The sequence below is a fragment of the Anabrus simplex genome, chromosome 2 (assembly GCF_040414725.1).
Source record: "Anabrus simplex isolate iqAnaSimp1 chromosome 2, ASM4041472v1, whole genome shotgun sequence".
Classification (NCBI taxonomy): domain Eukaryota; kingdom Metazoa; phylum Arthropoda; class Insecta; order Orthoptera; family Tettigoniidae; genus Anabrus; species Anabrus simplex.
In genome coordinates, this window is record NC_090266.1 from 200,467,732 (window position 1) to 200,489,514 (window position 21,783).

Genomic DNA, 21,783 nt, shown 5'->3' on the forward strand with positions numbered 1-21,783 from the left:
AAAAGTAAAATAATTAAGCTTTAAATTATTTACATTCTTTCTCATTTAATGTTCCAGTTCATATTAGTTATTTACTTCTATATTCGTAGCCATGTTCCGAAGTGTATTTGATTTACTCAAATTATATTCAAGAGATCACTGAGCAATTACGGTCTCGTTGTGAATACCGTCACGATAATTATATTAATTATTCTCACCACATTTAAGTCATTTCACTGTGATAAAAATGGATGGTTTGCTAAATTGAAACGTAATAAAAATTAAATGGGATAAAGTCAGATTGCGAATGTAAATCTGATCATATCTTTACGTATGTATTTCCCAAACAAACTCTTGCGTGAGTATGAAATCTTAAAACTGTTCTCCAAGTTTTCCATTCATAAATCTGAACTCTGATTATTTGGTCACTTATCATGAATACGCATAAATAACAACTTACGACCTAAGACAATACCTCCTTAGAGCCTACGACATATGGCTCCTAACTAACCATTATCCTATTCTTTATATTTAAAACACTTCAATTGAAATCATATCTGCGTGAAAAGAAATGAACATCTATCTAACTGTTCAAGTAGTTTCCGATCCACACACTCCTCCACCAACGGCTCAATGTGCTTTAGCTAACTGCTCTTACTCAATACCTCTCATGTGTACGAGCTACTCAACTCGTATGGACAATACAGAATGAAATTAATACGTATTATATTGAAACGTCACCGCACCAAGAATATCACATGTATACTTAGTCATGAGCCTAGTAAACCGTATATTAAAGAACTCTCTTATACTCGGTACATGCCATTTACTAATGTCAGATAAAAACTGTCACGATTCACAATTCTACCTTAATACATGTCAATATTACCTTAAAATGGTCATCTGCGCGATGTTCACACTTTGACATATTCTTTCCATATGGCACAGAAACTCACCTCATGTAAATCTAACACAACTTTTCCTCGGCGAATAGCAATTCTTTCTCTTACCGCAGAATATAAACAAACATCTGTATTTCAAGTATTCCTTAATATACTCCAAGAAATAACCACATTTCAACACCATTCAAATATACATTATCATACCACCGGCATACTTATTGCCGTACGCATATAGCCGATTACACCCAAAACTATATGCCAAACATTTTAGAATTGCCTTGTAATAAACGCATTTTAATAACCTCTTTTCTTAAAAACAGTAGTTTGAGTTCAATGCCCTCTTTCTATGAAGAAAGGAATACGTAACTTAACTATATTCATCTGTGTCGCGCAGGTAAATTCGTGACGTAATCTTTGTACAGGTAAACGAGATTAATCGAAATTTCACTAGTTATATAGACTCATTGCTATTTAGGTCTTCACAAGTAACACTTCTTTCATTTACTCATGCTAGTTTCTACTGTATGTATGCAAGTGCGGTAGCCTGTATATGATATAATAGAATTCTAATTCTACACTGCCATCTTATCTTATAGCCTTAAATATCTCACACTTCACTTTATATTTCACACACGTTCTTAATTAATTCATAAATATCACCAATTAATCAGCACATGCCGAAGTTAGAGTGAGGGTGTAGATTGCAAGAAACTACTCTACTAAAAAATGTATGGACTTAGCTCGTCAGATGCTACGTTTGGTCTGGTTGTCGCTCCATTCTTAGGTTGTGGTTAGACCCTCTGTTAGGATCTGGATCTCCGGTTGGATAACGTCTTCCCGGTCATCAGCTGGTCATATGGCTGGTCGGTCCAATCCTCATCGGCTGGTCCTCTGGCTGATCGGTCCAATCCTCATCGTCCTGTCCTCTGGCTGGCCGGTCCAATCATCATCAGCTGGTCCTCTGGCTCGCCGGTGCTCATCCTCATCGTCCGGTCCTCTGGCTCGCCGGTGCCTATCCCCAGTTCAGTCCATCATGTAGATTTAGCAAGCAGTCATCATTCCAAATCTGCAGACAACGTAGAAAATTCCTTTTGCGGAGCAGTCAGTCATGATATATTCCATAGTTCTACTGCTATTCTAAACGACGAAGTTTTCTTCGGTTGGAATAAGTTCTCCGTATATAGATATTAAGTTTATAACCACAGGGGTAACTTTCTTCTCATACGAAATTATCAGTTCTGTAATATGGTGTATCCTTTTTCTTCAATCGCAGAGTGGCTGCTCACCGGATCCAAGTCAGACGTATCTCACCACAAATTATTTATGTCTATAATATCTCGTCTTTTTTTTTATAACATACGCCGGTGAATTATTTTATCAGATGTTATCGCCGATTGTAAAACAGTCAATATCTTCCTCAGGAGTTTAGGATAATCTTCAAATGTAAAGCTTGGCTTGTATTTGCGTCATACTTCTGCAGTTGAAATTTTTAGAGTATATCTTTAAACAATCATTCCGCTGCTATATTTTTTAAAAACAATTCAAAATGAACCTCTACTGTCCTGCAGTGTCTTCCAAATCAGTCCGTTCCGTGACGTGCATGGTCTCCTATATGCTGTATTAATAAGAAGTTCATTGCCTTAATAGATCGCATGGGCCATACCTTCCTACGCCGCCATTTTGTAAATGGTCTACGAGATGCGAACGGGCACATTTAATCCCCCGTCACGAAGAAAATATATTGGTCACGATATATTTTCTCATTGTTAACTTGAATTTCAAATGTGACTTTGCATCTCGTATATTCTTTGCCATTCCGATACTGGCTATTCGATTATCGAATATCAGCAGATTGATATCGATTTTGTCTTTGTTATACTAGTTTGTTTACTTCACACGTGACCGTGTACTCAACAACTGTTTTTCTTCACTCCTTCAGTCCTAATAAAGATATTTAATTCTTCCTCCTGGCGTATTCTATAATGGTAGGTCGTTTATTGGTTCTAGGCTTTGTTGTTTCTTAAGTTCTGATTTCATATGCTGATTTTCTTGAAAGTAAAGCTTGATATTGCATGCATTGTGTATGTTACGGTATTTGCCATTTAAACTTGCTATGTCGTAAGCATTATTTCCAAGCACGCGCTCGATTCTGTATGGTCCATTGTATAGTGGCAGAAATTTAGCACATATTTTTGCTGGTGCATTTGATATTGGGGCAGTTTTGACTAGAACTAGACCTCCTTGCTTGAATGGTGCATGGAACTTCTTATTCCGTACTCTTCTTAATCGTTTTTGGGATTGATCCTTGAGCCTCTGTTGGATCTTTAGAGTTATTTCTTGGGGATCTGGCTTTTTCTCTAGCTGCATAGTAAAAATGCTGTCCCAAGTTCTCTGAGGGTGAACATTTTTATGGGCTACGCTAGGAATCTGGGCTATTGACTGGTTAACAGTATTGTTGAAACTTTCTGCTATGATGTCGAGCATATCTATCCATTTCCAGAGTTGTTGACTGCAATATATTCTCCCGAATTTGGCGATCTCCTTCATATACCTCTCTACGGGATTCGCTGCTGGATGACGAACTGAGCATAACGTATGCTTGATGCCCTCATTTATCATTCGTTCACGGAACATTGTTGAGGTAAATTGTGTTCCCCTATCAGTGAGGATCCTCTCAGGTTTTCCCATTTCAGGAAATGTCTTATTAACGAGGCCGTGTATAACTTGTTTGGTATTGGCTCTCTGGATGGCTTGCAATGAAATATATTTAGAGAATATGTCGATAACCACTAGTATATATTTCTTTCCCTTCCTAGCAGTGGGCAACTTTCCAAAGATATCTATTGCATAAATTTCCTGAGCTCCAGATGGTATAATTGGGATCGGTTTATGACCGCATACGTAATTATTATGCTTTACTCTCTGACACACATCGCATGTTTTTGCTATGTTTCTGACTGATCTTCGCAATCCATCCCACGTGAATTTCTTCATTATCGTTCCAATGACCTTGTCTATGCCAGCATGTCCGGTCATCTTGTGGGTATGACAGATTAATTCTCTTTGTAGCTCTTCTGGTATTACAATTCTTTTACTGTGGTTGATCTTGTCCACTACTTTCAGTAGTAACCCATCTACGATTTCGTAGTTCCTTGTGAATTCTGGCGCTGATTCCCTGTTTGCCAAGTTATCGATGATGATCTTCAATTTCTGGTCGGATTCCTGAAATTCTCTCAAATTTTCCAACTTTCTTAGCAGTTGTTCGTCTCGATTGTCCAACTCAATTGCTAGAACATCTTCTTCACTTTCATGTGGGTTTCTACTTAACGCATCAGCTAGGATGATTTGCTTTCCACTACAATGTTCGATCTTTAGGTCAAACTGTTGCGTGAATAACATCCATCGCGTTATCCTTTCGCTGATCATAACGGCTTTTAACCCGAAAGTCAACGCCTTGTGGTCTGTCCTTATCGTTACTGGGTACCCATAAATTATACGTCTCCATTGTTGTAATGCGTGCACTATCGCTAGTAGTTCGAGCTCAGTAGTGGTATAGTGTAGCTCGTGTTTTCTGAGTTTCCTACTGGTAAACGCCAGATAAGTTCGTTTTTGGGTCTCGTTATCTTCTTGATATAGGCAGGCTCCTATACCAACGTGCGATGCATCAGCTTGAATTATGAATCTCCGTTCATAATCAGGATATCCCAGTTTGATACTTTTCTTCATCAGCTCTTTCATGTTGATGAAAGCTTGTTCGGCCTCATCATTCCACTTCCATTTGTTGTTGACCTTTAGCAGGTTTTGTAATGGTGCAGCCGTCTCTGTGTAACCTTCGCAATGGTCTGAGAAGAATCCAGTCTTCCCAAGAAATTGCCTTATATGCTTTACCTTTGTCGGCCTCGGGAAGTCGCATATAGCCTTTATTTTTACGGAATTTGGTCTTATCCCTTCTCCGTCAATCACGTGGCCTACAAAAAGCACCTGGCTTTGGCAAAATTTTGATTTTGACAAATTTATTTTGAAGCCAGTTTTCTGTAAGTTACTTAATAGCTTTTCTAGCTTGACACAGTGTTCTTCGAAGGTAGAGCTCGCAAAGACCAGAACATCAACATAGCAATTTACGAACTCCTTTACTTCACTCGTTAGGCCCCTGTCTAGTGCCCATATCAATACTGCCGAGCTGACTTTTAACGCAAAGGGTAGGCGACAATAGGCATATGTTTGGTTATTAAACATGAAACCTGTTAACAACCGTGACTTCTCTTCAAGGACGATATGGTGAAATGAGGCCGTGCAGTCCATACTCGTGAAGTATTTCTGACCTCGAAATCTCTTCACAATGTCCTTAATCTTGGGAGCCTGACTATACTCTGGAATTAGTCTGGAGTTTAGCCTACGAGCATCAAGGCACAAACGGAGTTTTCAGTTGTTTTTCCTTACAATAACTATGGGATTTAGGAATGGAGTGGTGGTCTTCACGATCAATCCATCAACTAACATTTCTTCGATGATTTGCTTAACTTCAGTGAAATATTTCTCTGGCACATCATATATTTTTCGCTTGTATGGCGTCCAGTCAGTAACCATCAATTTGTACTTGTAGTTAGGAATTTGCCCAGGTTTATCGCTAAAAACTTCAATATATTTATTTATGATATTGTACAGTGTTCGTTTTTCTTCTGCTGGGACCGCAGCTTGAGTAATAGCCTCCCAAATCTCAGGTTTTTCGCAGATTTCCTCTCCAATTGCAATGATTTCCTCAATTCTCATGATCAATTCCGGCTCTACTTCTGTGCTAAGATCCTTTTCTTCTATTCCTTGGCCCTCTCCGTCCAATAGATCCACTTCCTTTCCCTCGATCTTCAACCACTCGTTCTCTTCAAGTGTGTCACTAATTTGGATTCTTCTACGGTTCTATTTCCATCATTTTCTACTACCGGGAATCGAACTTCACCTTTTTCCATGTCAATTGTCATCCTAGAACTTATCATGAAGTCTATCCCAAATATGACGTTGTATTTTATTTTTTTCATAACCATGAACGGGTGCTCGAATTCGTATTTTCCGATCTTTATACTTAAGTAAGCTTGTATCTTGCACTCTACTGACTTGTCTGGAATGATACCTCGGATTTTTACGCCAGATACAGGTATGGTCGGTATCTCTATTTTCTGGCTTAGCTCTTGGAATAAGGTATGTGACATTACACTTATGCTGGCTCCAGAGTCCACTAAACAGTACAGCCTAGTGTCGAACACTCTCACGACTATTACTGGTAACTTGAATTTAGGTTGGGTTTCGTGACAGGTATCCTCTCTAATTAAGTCCTCGGGTTGAATGTCCCAGTGATCTATCTGAGCTACTACCCAACTGCGAATTTTGACAATATTTTCCAACGGTTCTTTATTTACAATTTCTTGACTTGTTAATTCGCCATCGGCGTTTTTTTTCGCTCAGATGGCTGGGAATTGTCTGTGTTCCCTCGGCTCTCATGCTCTTTCCAGCCTTCTTCTTGTCTCCTTCGTTTATAACTTTGAAGCTCGAGACTTTCTGCGCCTTCGAGGTCGCCGTTTATATCCTCGTTTTTGATGGCTTCCTCCCATCGGCTCCTGTTTTGTCTCTGTTCCCTGAGCTCTTGGACATATCGTCTATTTCTTCGTTCTGGTTATATTGGGCTGGTCCTCTCCTCTCATTGTATCGCCTCCTGTTCCTGTGATATGGTAGACTTCTATTGTTCCCATATCGAGTATTATTCCTATACTGGAAACTATTTGTATTTCCTATTTGCCCACATCTTCCATGCTGCTCTCCACTGTACTGGCAATAACATCTCCTCGGTTCCTTGTCTTGGGCTCTAATACAATTTTCCGCCCTAATCTCATCAGCCTTATCTACTCCGCGGTTGGTGATTTCGGGACTAATTGTACTAACTGCCTCTATTTGTCTAAGATTTCTGGGGTTCCTCTCTATTAAACACATTGACGTTAGGTCAATCTGTCTCAATCGTCTCTCCATATCAATGGCAGTTTGTATGTCAGAGGCCGCTAGTAATCTCTGTACTTCAAGTGGCAATTGCCTCTGAATGGTTTTAATCGCCTCCAGTTCGCTAGGCGGAGAATCCAAGTCCTGAAAACGATGAAACTGGAACGAGAAGAAATCGCTATAGCGAGTTTGGCCAGCAGTCGAGAACTTCCTCGAGTACAGCTCTAATCTTAGCTGTTGCTGGATCTCAGGATCCCAGAACTTTCTCAGGAAGGCTACTTTAAACTCATCATAGTTATGGAAGGTATACTTGAAAGCCTGGAACCAAATGTTTGGATTCCCGTCCAGATGTTTTTCAATAATGCGCAATTTCTTTTCTTCTTGAATCTTTCCTTCTTTAAAATATTCCTCAATGTCGCTAAGGAATTGCTTCGGTGAGCTCTTAGCCGAGCCGTCGAAATGTTTCGGGCGGTCATCGTAGTTTTTAATGATATTAATTATTGTGCTTCCCTCACTCTGGTTACTTCCGTTTAACATTTCGATATCTCTCCTAGTTGGGTCGCTTATCCCTGAAGGTGCGTTCTCTCTCTCATTAATTTGTACTTCGATTGCTCTTTGCCTATCGCTAGAGCTTGAAGCCATAGATTTCGCCGTGTGCGTTTCCACCTTCATCTCCTGTATTTCCCTTCTAATCTGTTTCATCTCTTCTTCTGTCCTCTCGATTTTCCGTTCCGATTCAACCTTGTTGTCTTCTATCTTCTGTTTCAATTCGTCTATTTTCTGAGCTACTTTGCTTGCAGCTTGGTCATATTTCTCATCTAAGTCTTGTTGCCTTAGATTTAATCCTTGCATGGCGGTTGTTATATCATTTATCTTCTCTTCCTCCAATTTTCTGATGGTTTCTTGGCTCTCTGTTACCTTCTCATTTATCTTATTTATTTCCTCGTGCATCTCTCTATTTCTATTTTCCACGGTTTCAATCAACCTAGTCTGCATATTTTGAATTTCGTTCTTAGCTTCATAAATTTCCGACCGTGTTTTCGCTGTTTCTTCAGTCGCTTCTTCTTGTTTCTTGCTTAACTCATCGATCATCCCTTTGTGTTCATCTTCTGTTTTCCTAAGGAATTCTTCTAAAGATTCCTTCTGTTTCAGCTGATCCTCTCTTCCTTCCTCTCTCATCTCAGCGATGCATCTCTGGAATCTTGATTCCAGTTCCTGTTCTTTCTCTTCTTGTTTCTGTTGCCATTCTTCTTGTTTCTTGTGCAACTCTTGCATCAATTCATAATGTTATTTCCTTCTTTCTTCGCGTTGTTCTTGTTGCCATTCTTCTTGTTTCTTCTCTTGTTCCTTTTGAAATTCCCTGAACCATTCTTGTTGTTTTCGCTCCTTTTCTGTCCGTCTTCTTTCCTTCTCTTCTTCCAGCTTCCTCTCTTTCTCTTCACGTTCCTGTTTCTCCTTCTGTCTTTCTTCTTCCAGCTTCTTCTCTTTCTCTTCACGTTCCTGTTTCTCCTTCTGTCTTTCTTCTTCCAGCTTCTTCTCTTTCTCTTCACGTTCCTGTTTCTCCTTCTGTCTTTCTTCTTCCAGCTTCCTCTCTTTCTCTTCACGTTCCTGTTTCTCCTTCTGTCTTTCTTCTTCCAGCTTCCTCTCTTTCTCTTCTTGCTTTTTCTCTTTCTCTTCACGTTCCTGTCTCTCCTTCTGTCTTTCTTCTTCCTGTCTTTTCAAATATTCATGGAACCATAATGGAGCTCCATCCTGTTTTTCTTGTGCTCTTCTCACTTCCTCGTCTTGTTCCCTTCTTGTCTGTACTCTTCCTTGTGTTGCCATCTTTTGTCGAGTTCAATATATTCGTTACAATCTCTCTAAATTTCTAATAAGTTCTCTATTTTGTTCAAAATTTCTCTAATTTGCCTAACAGTTCTCTAAGTTCATAGAATATCACATATAATATCACACAAACAACAACTTCTTAATCTACTAAGTTCAAAGCAGTTCAAAGTTTGCACCTAATGCACTAGTGTAAAGTTTTTCGTATTCACTGAATGATAATATAGATGGACCTTCCTGCAGATCGGCACCATCCCACCAGATAGACCATCGACAACCGGACCACGAGTTCAGATTTATGATTTTGATCTCATTTCGGAACATGTTACGAGAGAAGGAAATTAAAATTCCGCTATGCGGCATCCAATATTTACATGTATGGCCATCAGCCTTTACCATAGTTAAAATCAACTAAGTGTCAATTCATATATACTTAAAATCACCTTAACCTTCATTATTGTCGTTAAAAGAAAGCAATCATCTAATAAATAACAATAATTCCTTATCAATATCTATTCCTATTAATAGATTTGTATCTACATCCACCTTCCATCTTCTTTTCCTAGTATCGTTCCTATCATGTGTCCATCAACTGCTACATTCCTGGAAATTCTCCTTGTTACATCATTTCTTCATTATAACGACTCATGATTGGATAAGTTTCACCTTAAACAACCATATCAGCTGCTCATAATACATAGTTCGCTTCTGTATAGCTTCCCACGGTATCTTTTTTTCAACAGGTGTTACAATATGGCAGTAATTAAATACATTAATCAATACATTGGTGACTCTTTTTCTTTGCCCGATACCTACATTTCGAGCTTCAACACTGGACTGCCGATTAAGTAGTGTGGGTTATCGGACAATTTCTTACTCTCCCGCGGTGTCTTTCTCTTCAATCGCCTCCCGTTAGTGCGACATTTAACTTGCTTCACTTTGGAGACCATTTCCAATACCTTTCTCAATAAATGCCCCACGATTGGGCAGCCATTTTAACTTGCACCCGCCTATCGAGCGGTCAGTGCCAAGTTCTCCCGGTAACTCAATTTCTTCTCAGGGTATTCTATCTATCGCTCATAAAATCTGTGATTTTATATGGGTTTGTTTTTTACGTGGTTTCGGAAGAGACTCGGTCTGTTGAGATGCACATCATGGGAATACCTACACGCTCAAGTAAGGACCTGTGGCCGAAAACCTCAAAAAGAATCTCTTTCTTTTTGTCAAACTCATCAATTACTTATATCTACAAAACTTATTAGCTAACTTACAAACTAGCCGTTACCCAAAAGGAATGCAAAACACAGGCACTTTCTAAAAGAAAAATATAAGAAAATTTATTGAATAAATCATGTTCAATGTAAGTTAATGTGAATTCTGGGTAGAATTTTCTTAATAATATTTAAGCATAAAGGATTAGAGTCAGCGCTGGCTCAAATAAAAGTAAAATAATTAAGCTTTAAATTATTTACATTCTTTCTCATTTAATGTTCCAGTTCATATTAGTTATTTACTTCTATATTCGTAGCCATGTTCCGAAGTGTATTTGATTTACTCAAATTATATTCAAGAGATCACTGAGCAATTACGGTCTCGTTGTGAATACCGTCACGATAATTATATTAATTATTCTCACCACATTTAAGTCATTTCACTGTGATAAAAATGGATGGTTTGCTAAATTGAAACGTAATAAAAATTAAATGGGATAAAGTCAGATTGCGAATGTAAATCTGATCATATCTTTACGTATGTATTTCCCAAACAAACTCTTGCGTGAGTATGAAATCTTAAAACTGTTCTCCACGTTTTCCATTCACAAATCTGAACTCCGATTATTTGGTCACTTATCATGAATACGCATAAATAACAACTTACGACCTAAGACAATACCTCCTTAGAGCCTACGACATATGGCTCCTAACTAACCATTATCCTATTCTTTATATTTAAAACACTTCAATTGAAATCATATCTTCGTGAAAAGAAATGAACATCTATCTAACTGTTCAAGTAGTTTCCGATCCACACACTCCTCCACCAACGGCTCAATGTGCTTTAGCTAACTGCTCTTACTCAATACCTCTCATGTGTACGAGCTACTCAACTCGTATGGACAGTACAGAATGAAATTAATACGTATTATATTGAAACGTCACCGCACCAAAGAATATCACATGTATACTTAGTCATGAGCCTAGTAAACCGTATATTAAAGAACTCTCTTATACTCGGTACATGCCATTTACTAATGTCAGATAAAAACTGTCACGATTCACAATTCTACCTTAATACATGTCAATATTACCTTAAAATGGTCATCTGCGCGATGTTCACACTTTGACATATTCTTTCCATATGGCACAGAAACTCACCTCATGTAAATCTAACACAACTTTTCCTCGGCGAATAGCAATTCTTTCTCTTACCGCAGAATATAAACAAACATCTGTATTTCAAGTATTCCTTAATATACTCCAAGAAATAACCACATTTCAACACCATTCAAATATACATTATCATACCACCGGCATACTTATTGCCGTACGCATATAGCCGATTACACCCAAAACTATATGCCAAACATTTTAGAATTGTCTTGTAATAAACGCATTTTAATAACCTCTTTTCTTAAAAACAGTAGTTTGAGTTCAATGCCCTCTTTCTATGAAGAAAGGAATACGTAACTTAACTATATTCATCTGTGTCGCGCAGGTAAATTCGTGACGTAATCTTTGTACAGGTAAACGAGATTAATCGAAATTTCACTAGTTATATAGACTCATTGCTATTTAGGTCTTCACAAGTAACACTTCTTTCATTTACTCATGCTAGTTTCTACTGTATGTATGCAAGTGCGGTAGCCTGTATATGATATAATAGAATTCTAATTCTCCACTGCCATCTTATCTTATAGCCTTAAATATCTCACACTTCACTTTATATTTCACACACGTTCTTAATTAATTCATAAATATCACCAATTAATCAGCACATGCCGAAGTTAGAGTGAGGGTGTAGATTGCAAGAAACTACTCTACTAAAATGTATTGACTTAGCTCGTCAGATGCTACGTTTGGTCTGGTTGTCGCTCCATTCTTAGGTTGTGGTTAGACCCTCTGTTAGGATCTGGATCTCCGGTTGGATAACGTCTTCCCGGTCATCAGCTGGTCATATGGCTGGTCGGTCCAATCCTCATCGGCTGGTCCTCTGGCTGATCGGTCCAATCCTCATCGTCCTGTCCTCTGGCTGGCCGGTCCAATCATCATCAGCTGGTCCTCTTTCTCGCCGGTGCTCATCCTCATCGTCCGGTCCTCTGGCTCGCCGGTGCCTATCCCCAGTTCAGTCCATCATGTAGATTTAGCAAGCAGTCATCATTCCAAATCTGCAGACAACGTAGAAAATTCCTTTTGCGGAGCAGTCAGTCATGATATATTCCATAGTTCTACTGCTATTCTAAACGACGAAGTTTTCTTCGGTTGGAATAAGTTCTCCGTATATAGATATTAAGTTTATAACCACAGGGGTAACTTTCTTCTCATACGAAATTATCAGTTCTGTAATATGGTGTATCCTTTTTCTTCAATCGCAGAGTGGCTGCTCACCGGATCCAAGTCAGACGTACCTCACCACAAATTATTTATGTCTATAATATCTCGTCTTTTTTTTATAACATACGCCGGTGAATTATTTTATCAGATGTTATCGCCGATTGTAAAACAGTCAATATCTTCCTCAGGAGTTTAGGATAATCTTCAAATGTAAAGCTTGGCTTGTATTTGCGTCATACTTCTGCAGTTGAAATGTTTAGAGTACATCTTTAAACAATCATTCCGCTGCTATATTTTTTAAAAACAATTCAAAATGAACCTCTACTGTCCTGCAGTGTCTTCCAAATCAGTCCGTTCCGTGACGTGCATGGTCTCCTATATGCTGTATTAATAAGAAGTTCATTGCCTTAATAGATCGCATGGGCCATACCTTCCTACGCCGCCATTTTGTAAATGGTCTACGAGATGCGAACGGGCACAATACTAAAGACAATGGGTTGGGATATAGTACCATATCTGAAGTACTTATTCGATTATTGTTTGGCCGAAGGAGCTATACCAGATGAATGGAGAGTTGCTATAGTAGCCCTTGTGTATAAAGGAAAGGGTGATAGACATAAAGCTGAAAATTACAGGCCGGTAAGTTTGACATGCATTGTATGTAAGCTTTGGGAAGGCATTCTTTCTGATTATATTAGACATGTTTGTGAAATTAATAACTGGTTCGATAGAAGGCAGTTCGGTTTTAGGAAAGGTTATTACACTGAAGCTCAACTTGTAGGATTCCAGCAAGATATAGCAGATATCTTGGATTCTGGAGGTCAAATGGACTGTATCGCGATTGACATGTCTAAGGCATTTGATAGGGTGGATCATGGAAGGCTACTGGCAAAAATGAGTGCAATTGGACTAGACAAAAGAGTGACTGAATGGGTTGCTATATTTCTAGAAAATAGATCTCAGAGAGTCAGAGTAGGTGAAGCTTTATCTGACCCTGTAATAGTTGAGAGGGGAGTTCCTCAGGGCAGTGTTATTGGAACTTTATGTTTTCTTATATATATAAATGATATGAGTAAAGGAGTGGAATCGGAGGTAAGGCTTTTTGCGGGTGATGTTATTCTCTATAGAGTGATAAATAAGTTACAAGACTGTGAGCAACTGCAACGTGACCTCGAAAATATTGTGAGATGGACAGCAGGCAATGGTATGTTGATAAACGGGGCTAAAAGTCAGGTTGTGAGTTTCACAAATAGGAAAAGTCCTCTGAGTTTTAATTACTGCGTTGATGGGGTGAAAGTTCCTTTTGGGGATCATTGTAAGTATCTAGGTGTTAATATAAGGAAAGACCTTCACTGGGGTAATCACATAAAAGGGATTGTAAATAAAGGGTACCGATCTCTGCACATGGTTATGAGGGTGTTTAGGGGTTGTAGTAAGGATGTAAAGGAGAGGGCATATAAGTCTCTGGTAAGACCCCAACTAGAGTATGGTTCCAGTGTATGGGCCCTCACCAGGATTACCTGATTCAAGAACTGGAAAAAATCCAAAGGAAAGCAGCTCGATTTGTTCTGGGTGATTTCCGACAAAAGAGTAGCGTTACAAAAATGTTGCAATGTTTGGGTTGGGAAGAATTGAGAGAAAGAAGAAGAGCTGCTCGACTAAGTGGTATGTTCCGAGCTGTCAGCGGAGAGATGGCGTGGATTGACATTAGTAGACGAATAGGTTTGAATGGCGTCTATAAAAATAGGAAAGATCACAATATGAAGATAAAGTTGGAATTCAAGAGGACAAACTGGGGCAAATATTCATTTATAGGAAGGGGAGTTAGGGATTGGAGTAACTTACCAAGGGAGATGTTCAATAAATTTCCAGTTTCTTTGAAATCATTTCGGAAAAGGCTAGGAAAGCAACAGATAGGGAATCTGCCACCTGGGCGACTGCCCTAAATGCATATCAGTATTGATTGATTGAAAGTAGGAAAGATCACAATACGAAAATAAAGCTGGAATTCAAGCGGACAAATTGGGGCAAATATTCGTTTATAGGAAGAGGAGTTAGTGATTGGAATACCTTACCAAGGGAGATATTTAATAAGTTTCCAATTTCTTTGCCATCATTTAAGAAAAGGCTTGGAAAACAAACAGCTAGGGAATCTGCCACCTGGGCGACTGCCCTAAATGCAGATGATGATTGATTGCTTGCTTGCTTGCTTGCTTGCTTGCTTGCTTGATGGATTGATTGATTGACTGATTGATTGATTGATTGATTATCCATCATTAGATTCTCCTTTCGTAGCACATTGTATTTACATTTTTATATTATTTTATTCTCATTCTTACTATTGCTATCATTGTCCGAATCGTTGGTTGAATGGTCAGCGTACTGCCCTTAGGTTCAGAGGGTCCCGGGTTCGATTCCCGACCGGGTCTGGTATTTAATCCCTTCTGATTAATTCTTCTGCCTCGGGAACTGGGTTTTTTGTATGTCCCAACACTCTCCTCTTCACATTCACATCACACACCATGCTACCAACCACCACAGAAACACGCAATGGTGATTACCTCCCGCCATATGGGGTTGCGTCAGGAAGGGCATTCGGCTATGAAACAGGGCCAAATCCACTTGTGCGATGCAGTTCGCTCTCGTGACCCAACGGGTGTGGGAAAAGCGGCAGAGAAAGGTGATTCTTACTATAACTATCATTAATATTATTATTTTTATATACTATTATTATTGTTATTATTATTATTATTTTATTCTATGTTTATTTTATTTTACTTTCATTTTTGTTATTTGCTTTTATTTAGTATTACAATACCGCAGGATTAGGTGCAGAGCATGTTAAGTTAGTCGTATTTCTTATCTAGAGCCATAGTTTTAATTTATTGTCTTTTTTTTTGATTCTCCAATAACATTATTTGGCGCACCATAATGCTTCCACACTTCTTTCGATGTTATACGTGTATTTTGTCTTTAACGTGTCACCCGAGCGAGGCACTGGATTTCATGTAAATAGTTAAATGTTGTCTTTCTTTCAGCTCAATGTATTGAATCAATATTACCTTTGTTTATTTTCTACTATATAAGACTTTATACCAATACTACGATCAAGAATATTGTGAGGGACCAGTGTTCAACTGACTAGTGTAGTGATTACGTGACAGAGTTCAATGATGTTCCACGGCATTTCACTGGGTCACCCAATCTTTGTAACACATATGTAATTAACCAAACTCTGTAACAAGTGTCTATATAACATATCTATTTTTCTGAATGAACAATAAACGGGGGACTAGCTGGGATCAAGTTGGGTGGTTGCGATGCGGGCACAGCTCTGGGGTCCGACTTGGGGTCGGTGACCCCTGCGCCAGCGATACCAACACACTTCTCCCCGGCATGTATGTACTAGACCAGGCATCGTCAATCGAGAGCGAAATGCCTTCGGAGCCAGTTTGCTCCCCGCTCCTGAGGAACGAGAGCAGCTTAGCGAGCAAGTAGGGGAAGAAGTAGGGGAAGTGCACGACGTAGTACGTATTGCAGGCCAGTGGCGCAAAGGTATAGCGCATCTTTCTGGACAGGTTAGATTGCGACACGATACGCGTGAACTCGTGTGAGGTGACAGTAGTGTGTTCCTGCCTTATCCTCACACCACACGACGTTCAAGTCTAGTCGGTTAATGTTGCATTTACTATGGAAGAAAGTTCAGTACAGGGTAGGCCATCGACGCCAACAAGTTTCAAACCTTCTTGGGAAGAGGAGTATTTTATTCTTCAAGAAAATAACACAAAATGTTTAATATGTAGTGAAATATTATATAACATTAAATTATTCAATCTGCAGCGCCGTTGTTCCTTGTGTCAAGCCAACGAATATGATAAATATGAAGGCCGGGGAAGGATAGCGATTAAAAAATGCTATTTTTTCGGGGCGTCGACCTAGAAAGACCTTTTGCCCCAACTTGCACCATATGTTAGGAAATTGCGGAAGTGTAAAGTGTTGAATGTAGGGAAAGGAACGTTAGGGACGACACAAACACCCAGTCCCCTGGCCAGAGATATTAATCATTTACAATTTAAAACCCCCGACTCCGCCATAAATCGAACCCGGGGCCGCCGGGTGACAGGCGAAAGCGTTGCTCCCTACACCGTGGGGCCGGACAAGGACAGCGTTACTAGAAAAACTAAAAAAAAAAAAAACATTTGAGGATGTAAGTGCATTTCATATTACCCTACTTAACTTTTTTATATTATAATGTTTGATAATTCCTCAGAAATGATTTATTTATGTACCTATATGTACTTCATTGTTCGTATAGTAACATTTCCGAGCGGCAAGTACAGTACCACCACGGTATGCAACCCGCCTGTCCGCTGCTCTCTTGTCACGTGACTGACAGCCGTCCCGAGCGGAGCAAGTAACACCGGCTCCCTAGAGCAACTGCGTGATGGCGTCTGTACTAGACATACTTCCAATACTTCGTCTCCAGTATATAATTCTTAACACATCCCTGGCCTAAGAGCTACACGTTTAGCTGTTGGCCCGTCTACCCGTTTCGGGTGGTAATGAAATAACCACTTGGAAGAAGAAGGAAGTCAGGCTCCATCGGTAGATGCAGAATGGTTCTCGGCCCATACGTGGCCACGGCTGGTCCGTGGTCCAACAGCTCAGCACTCTGACCGGCCTACCGAGCAGAGGAGGGATGGCCGCGGCTCTACCGTGGCTCTACGCCTCTGTATTCGGGAGACGGGACAGGGCTGGACCTCATGGCTGGCCCCAACCGCCGGCTGTCCTGAGAGTGGTTTCCCGTGGTTTTCCATTCTCCTGCACTAAGGCGAATGCCGGGACAGTCCTTAATATAGGCCACGGCCGCCAACCCCCTCACCTTCTCCGAACATCTCCTTCACCGTAACAAATCTCCTGGCCTGAAAGACAGCGTTACCGTCTAAGAAACCCGCCTCTCCCTTCAGGGTGGGAACGAAAACATTTTAGTTGTAGTAGTAGTAGTAGTAGTCAGTCTCTACGCTGACACACACAGCGGGGCACTCACGTCACGGCAAAAGCTCAACTGCAGCCCAACTCCGCAACTCAACAAGCACAATTCAACAACTCAACGCAACTGAACAGACACAACTCCTGAACTGAACTGAACCAGAGACTCTTCTACTCATCTACTGCATTGAACTCAGCCACACTTGATAACCGAAGCAGAGACTCCACTGGAACAGTCCATCACGATATTCTTTCAGCACTTTGACACTGAGGCTCAAAACACTGACTCATGACTACGTAATCACAATTCTCGACGGTGCCAGGCGGGCGTGGTAGCACTCAGCGATTATAGCCCGTCGACCTTTACAAGGCCTTGGGTGCTATTTCTTTAATATCTATCTAGCTGGTACTGAATTTGTGTTTGTAGTTTGTGGAACTGTACAGTACATTTTAATTGCACTGACCAGGATATGGCTACCCGTACGCCTTATATCGGCGGAACCAGCTACTCCAGTTTTTTGGCTAGTTGAAGTGGTACGACGGCTTCGTGGGTTTATGTCTCGCAATACACAATGTTCACTGCGTAGGGTCGGTGAGGGAATGCCCCCTCCACTCTAATTTGTGTGTAGGTGGGTGTGTTCTGTGTCATACACTCCCTCTCTCGCTCACGAAGTATGAGTGCAACAAGGGATTACAACATTTACAACAACTTTTATGTAGCAATAAGTCATAGTGCAACCTTCTTGAAAAGCATCAATGACTCTCCACTTCACACTATTTGCCTCTACGAAATATAAAGGTTCAATTGTTTTTGAGAAAAGTGCACATACGAGAAACTTCTACAATATAATGATCTAACTCTTTATTTGAGTGACTGTGCCTACGGAAGATGAACAGCATCATAATAAAAAAAAGGCAGAACCACCGTCACTAATACGAATCTTATGGAGAAAACGCAGTGTGGTGCAAAAATAATGGATATCTCTATAAGAAGATTGTAATCGTATTATATAGAGCTAAACCTCTAATCCTTCTTCATCACACTGATCCCTGACCGATTTGGAATGTCTCACATCCAAACATATATAAAAAATATACCGACATTCGCATAATTAAATACAACTTCTGGCATTCGTAATAATCAATACTCACGCCTCCAGGAAGTGTTGTAGACAAAAGAGCCTTCCATTGGTCGTCTGTAGTTAGTTGTAGGCGATGGACCCGGTAGTGGTCAAATCGAGCCTTTTCGGACAGCGTAGAAGCATACAGGAAGCTCAGCAGAAGACACAGCAGGAGACGCATCTTGTAACTTAAAAGGAAAACATTTCATTGGAGATGAAAAATTCCCGGACATTGATCAAGCAAGAAGATAAACAATGGAGACAAAGTTTCCTGTGAGACAATGAGCTTCGTTGTAGTTCCAGTGTCTACGTCGTACCTCCTCACTCGCTAATGTTTACCTTGTCAGGTCGTAACACGACCTGTGTCAGATTAGTTCAATAATATATTTTATTACTGCTAATCTAACAAGTAAATGCAAATTAAGGAGAGACTGGCACAACCTAGACCATTTTGTAACCAATTGACGCTCGAGGAAACTAATTTGCTTTCTACAATGGCGGAAAATGAAATCCTAACACTAAGAAGACACTAAATTACAGGGAGCAATTTAGGCTTAGCAAATGTCGAGGCAACGTGTTTATTTCGTTAGTTTCCAGGTCACAGGTTCATGTATGCGCGAGTAGACATGCTACATCGTGGTACATTAATAACCGCTGTTGTCACCACTATTTTGAATGCAAACATCCAAACGTGCATGAATTGCGTCGTATAGGTGCCGTACATCGTTTTGTGGGATGGAATTCCACGCCTGTTGTACTTGGCCAATCAAATCTGCGACGTTTAATACTGGTATTGGATGACGCGAGATCTGGTGTCCCATAATGTCCCGTATGTGCTTAATGGCCGAAAGGTCTGGTTATCTCGCAAACCCAGGGTAACTGGTCGACACTCTGTAGAGTACGCTGGGTGACAGCGGTATGAGGACGAGCGTTATCCTGTTGGAAAACATCCCCTTGAATACTGTGAATGAATGGCAGCACAACGGGTTCAGTCACCAGTGTGACGTACAAATCCATCGGCAAGGCTCTTGGGATAACGATGAGAGTGCTCCTGCTGTCAAAGGAAATCGCTCCCCAGACCGGAACTCCTGGTGTAGGTCCAATGTGTCGACATCGCTAACAGCTTGGTTCCAAGCGCTCACATGGGCTCCTTCTTTCCAAACTACGGCCATCACTGGCCCCAAGACAGAAACGGATCTCATCTGAGAACACAACAGATCTCCAATCCGCCCTACAGTGAGCTCTAGTCGCAGGTGACATGGTTTCTGAGTGGCATTAACGCTAAAGGTAGTCTGGCTCGGAGCTGTCCCTCATGTAATCGATTTGCTACAGTTAGCTGTGTCATTTTGGTGCCTCTTGCACCAACTAAAGCTCGAATGGCTGTTGCAGACGCAATACGATCCACCACGACCATGCGGCGAATATTGCGGTCTTCCTCCTGAGACAATGCCTTCTCGTGGCCATTGTTGCCAACACCGATGCACTGTGGATACACCCCTGACAAGTCTTTCTGCCATACCGTTGAAAGAAAGTTAGGAAATTTGTTTGGAAGGGTAATAGGGAGGTACATTCAGGGAAACGGGGTGGCCTAGGGAGCGGTGATAAGGGAACAGGGAACTGGAAATCAAGTAGTAATGGCATAAAAATGTTAGTGTTGAACTGTAGAAGTATTGTAAAGAAAGGAATAGAATTAATTTACTAGAAACAAATTTACCAGATATTGTAATAGGAGTTGAATCATGGCTGAGAAATGATATAATGGATGCAGAAATTTTCTCACGAAACAGGAGTGTGTATTGTAGAGATACGATAGGAATGGTGGGAGGGGGAGTATTCACTCTGGTGAAAGACGAATATGTAAGCTACGAAAACGTTAACGATGAGAAACATGAAATTCTAGGTGTAAGGCTCATTTCTAAAGATAATAGGCAACTTGATATATTTGGAGTGTACAGACCGGGAAAGGGTAGCACTGACACGGATTCAGAATTATTTGATAAGATAATCAGCTATGTGGGAAACGACATGGAAAGGAATGTGATTGTAGCGGGAGATCTGAATTTACCAGATGTCAATTGGGAAGGAAATGCGAACGATAGGAACCATGACCAACAAATGGCAAATTACCAGATGTCAATTGGGAAGGAAATGCGAACGATAGGAAGCATGACCAACAAATAGCAAATAAGTTAATATGGGGGAGGACAGCTGATTCAGAAAGTGATGGAACCAACGAGAGGGAAAATATCCTACAGGTGGTGCTGGTAAAACCAGATGAGCTGTATAGAGAAATCGAAGTAATAGATGGTATTAGTGATCACGAAGCGGTTTCTGTCGTAGTTAAAAATAAATGTGATACAAAGGAAAGTCTTAAAAATAGGACTATTAGGCAGTACAATATGGCTGATAAAGCAGGAATGAGGCAGTTTCTAAAAGGTAACTGTGATAGGTGGAAAATGGTAGATAAAAATGTAAACAGACTCTGGGATGATTTTGAAGCAATTGTTGAGGAATGTGAAAACAGGTTTGTACCTTTAAAGGTGGTAAGGAATTGCAAAGACCCACCTTATTATAATAGAGAAATAAAGAGACTAAGAAGGAGATGCAAGCTGGAAAGAAATAGAGTTAGAAATGGCTGTGGAAGTAAGGAGAAATTGAAGAAACTTACTAGAAAATTGAATCTACCAAAGAAGGCAGCTAAGGATAACATGATGGCAAGCATAATTGGCAGTCATACAAATTTTAGTGAAGAATGGAAGGGTATGTACAGGTATTTTAAGTCAGAAACAGGTTCCAAGAAGGACATTCCAGTAATAATTAATGAACAAGGGGAGTGTGTATGTGAGGATCTTCAAAAGACAGAAATATTCAGTCAGAAGTATATAAAGATTGTTGGTTACAAGGATAATGTCCAGATAGAGGAGGAGACTAATGCTAAAGAAGTATTAAAATTTACATATGATAACAATGACATTTACAATAAGATACAAAAGTTGAAACCTAGAAAAGCAGCTGGAAATGATAAGATTTCTGGGGATATACTAAATACAATGCGTTGGAATATAGTACCATATCTGAAGTACTTATCTGATTATTGTTTGGTTGAAGGAGCTATACCAAATGAATGGAGAGTTGATATAGTAGCCCCTGTGTATAAAGAAAAGGGTGATAGACATAAAGCTGAAAATTACAGGCCAGTAAGTTTGACGTGCATTGTATGTAAGCTTTGGGAAGGCATTCTTTCTGATTATATTAGACATGTTTGTGAAATTAATAACTGGTTCGATAGGAGGCAGTTCGGTTTTAGGTAAGGTTATTCCACTGAAGCTCAACTTGTAGGATTCCAGCAAGATATAGCAGACATCTTGGGTTCAGGAGGTGAAATGGACTGTATCGCGATTGACCTGTCTAAAGCATTTGATAGGGTGGATCATG

General features: G+C 40.1%; 1 protein-coding gene across 1 annotated transcript in view; it reads right to left on the bottom strand.

Moving 5' to 3' along the window:
- LOC136862743 (zinc carboxypeptidase) overlaps nucleotides 1-18,529 on the bottom strand; it is a 138,836-nt gene extending 120,307 nt beyond the window's left edge. Inside the window, exon 1 of the mRNA XM_067138972.2 lies at nucleotides 18,380-18,529. Coding sequence (XP_066995073.2) covers nucleotides 18,380-18,529 — 150 coding nt within the window. The remainder of the gene's footprint in view (nucleotides 1-18,379) is intronic.
- Nucleotides 18,530-21,783: the final 3,254 nt, after the last annotated feature.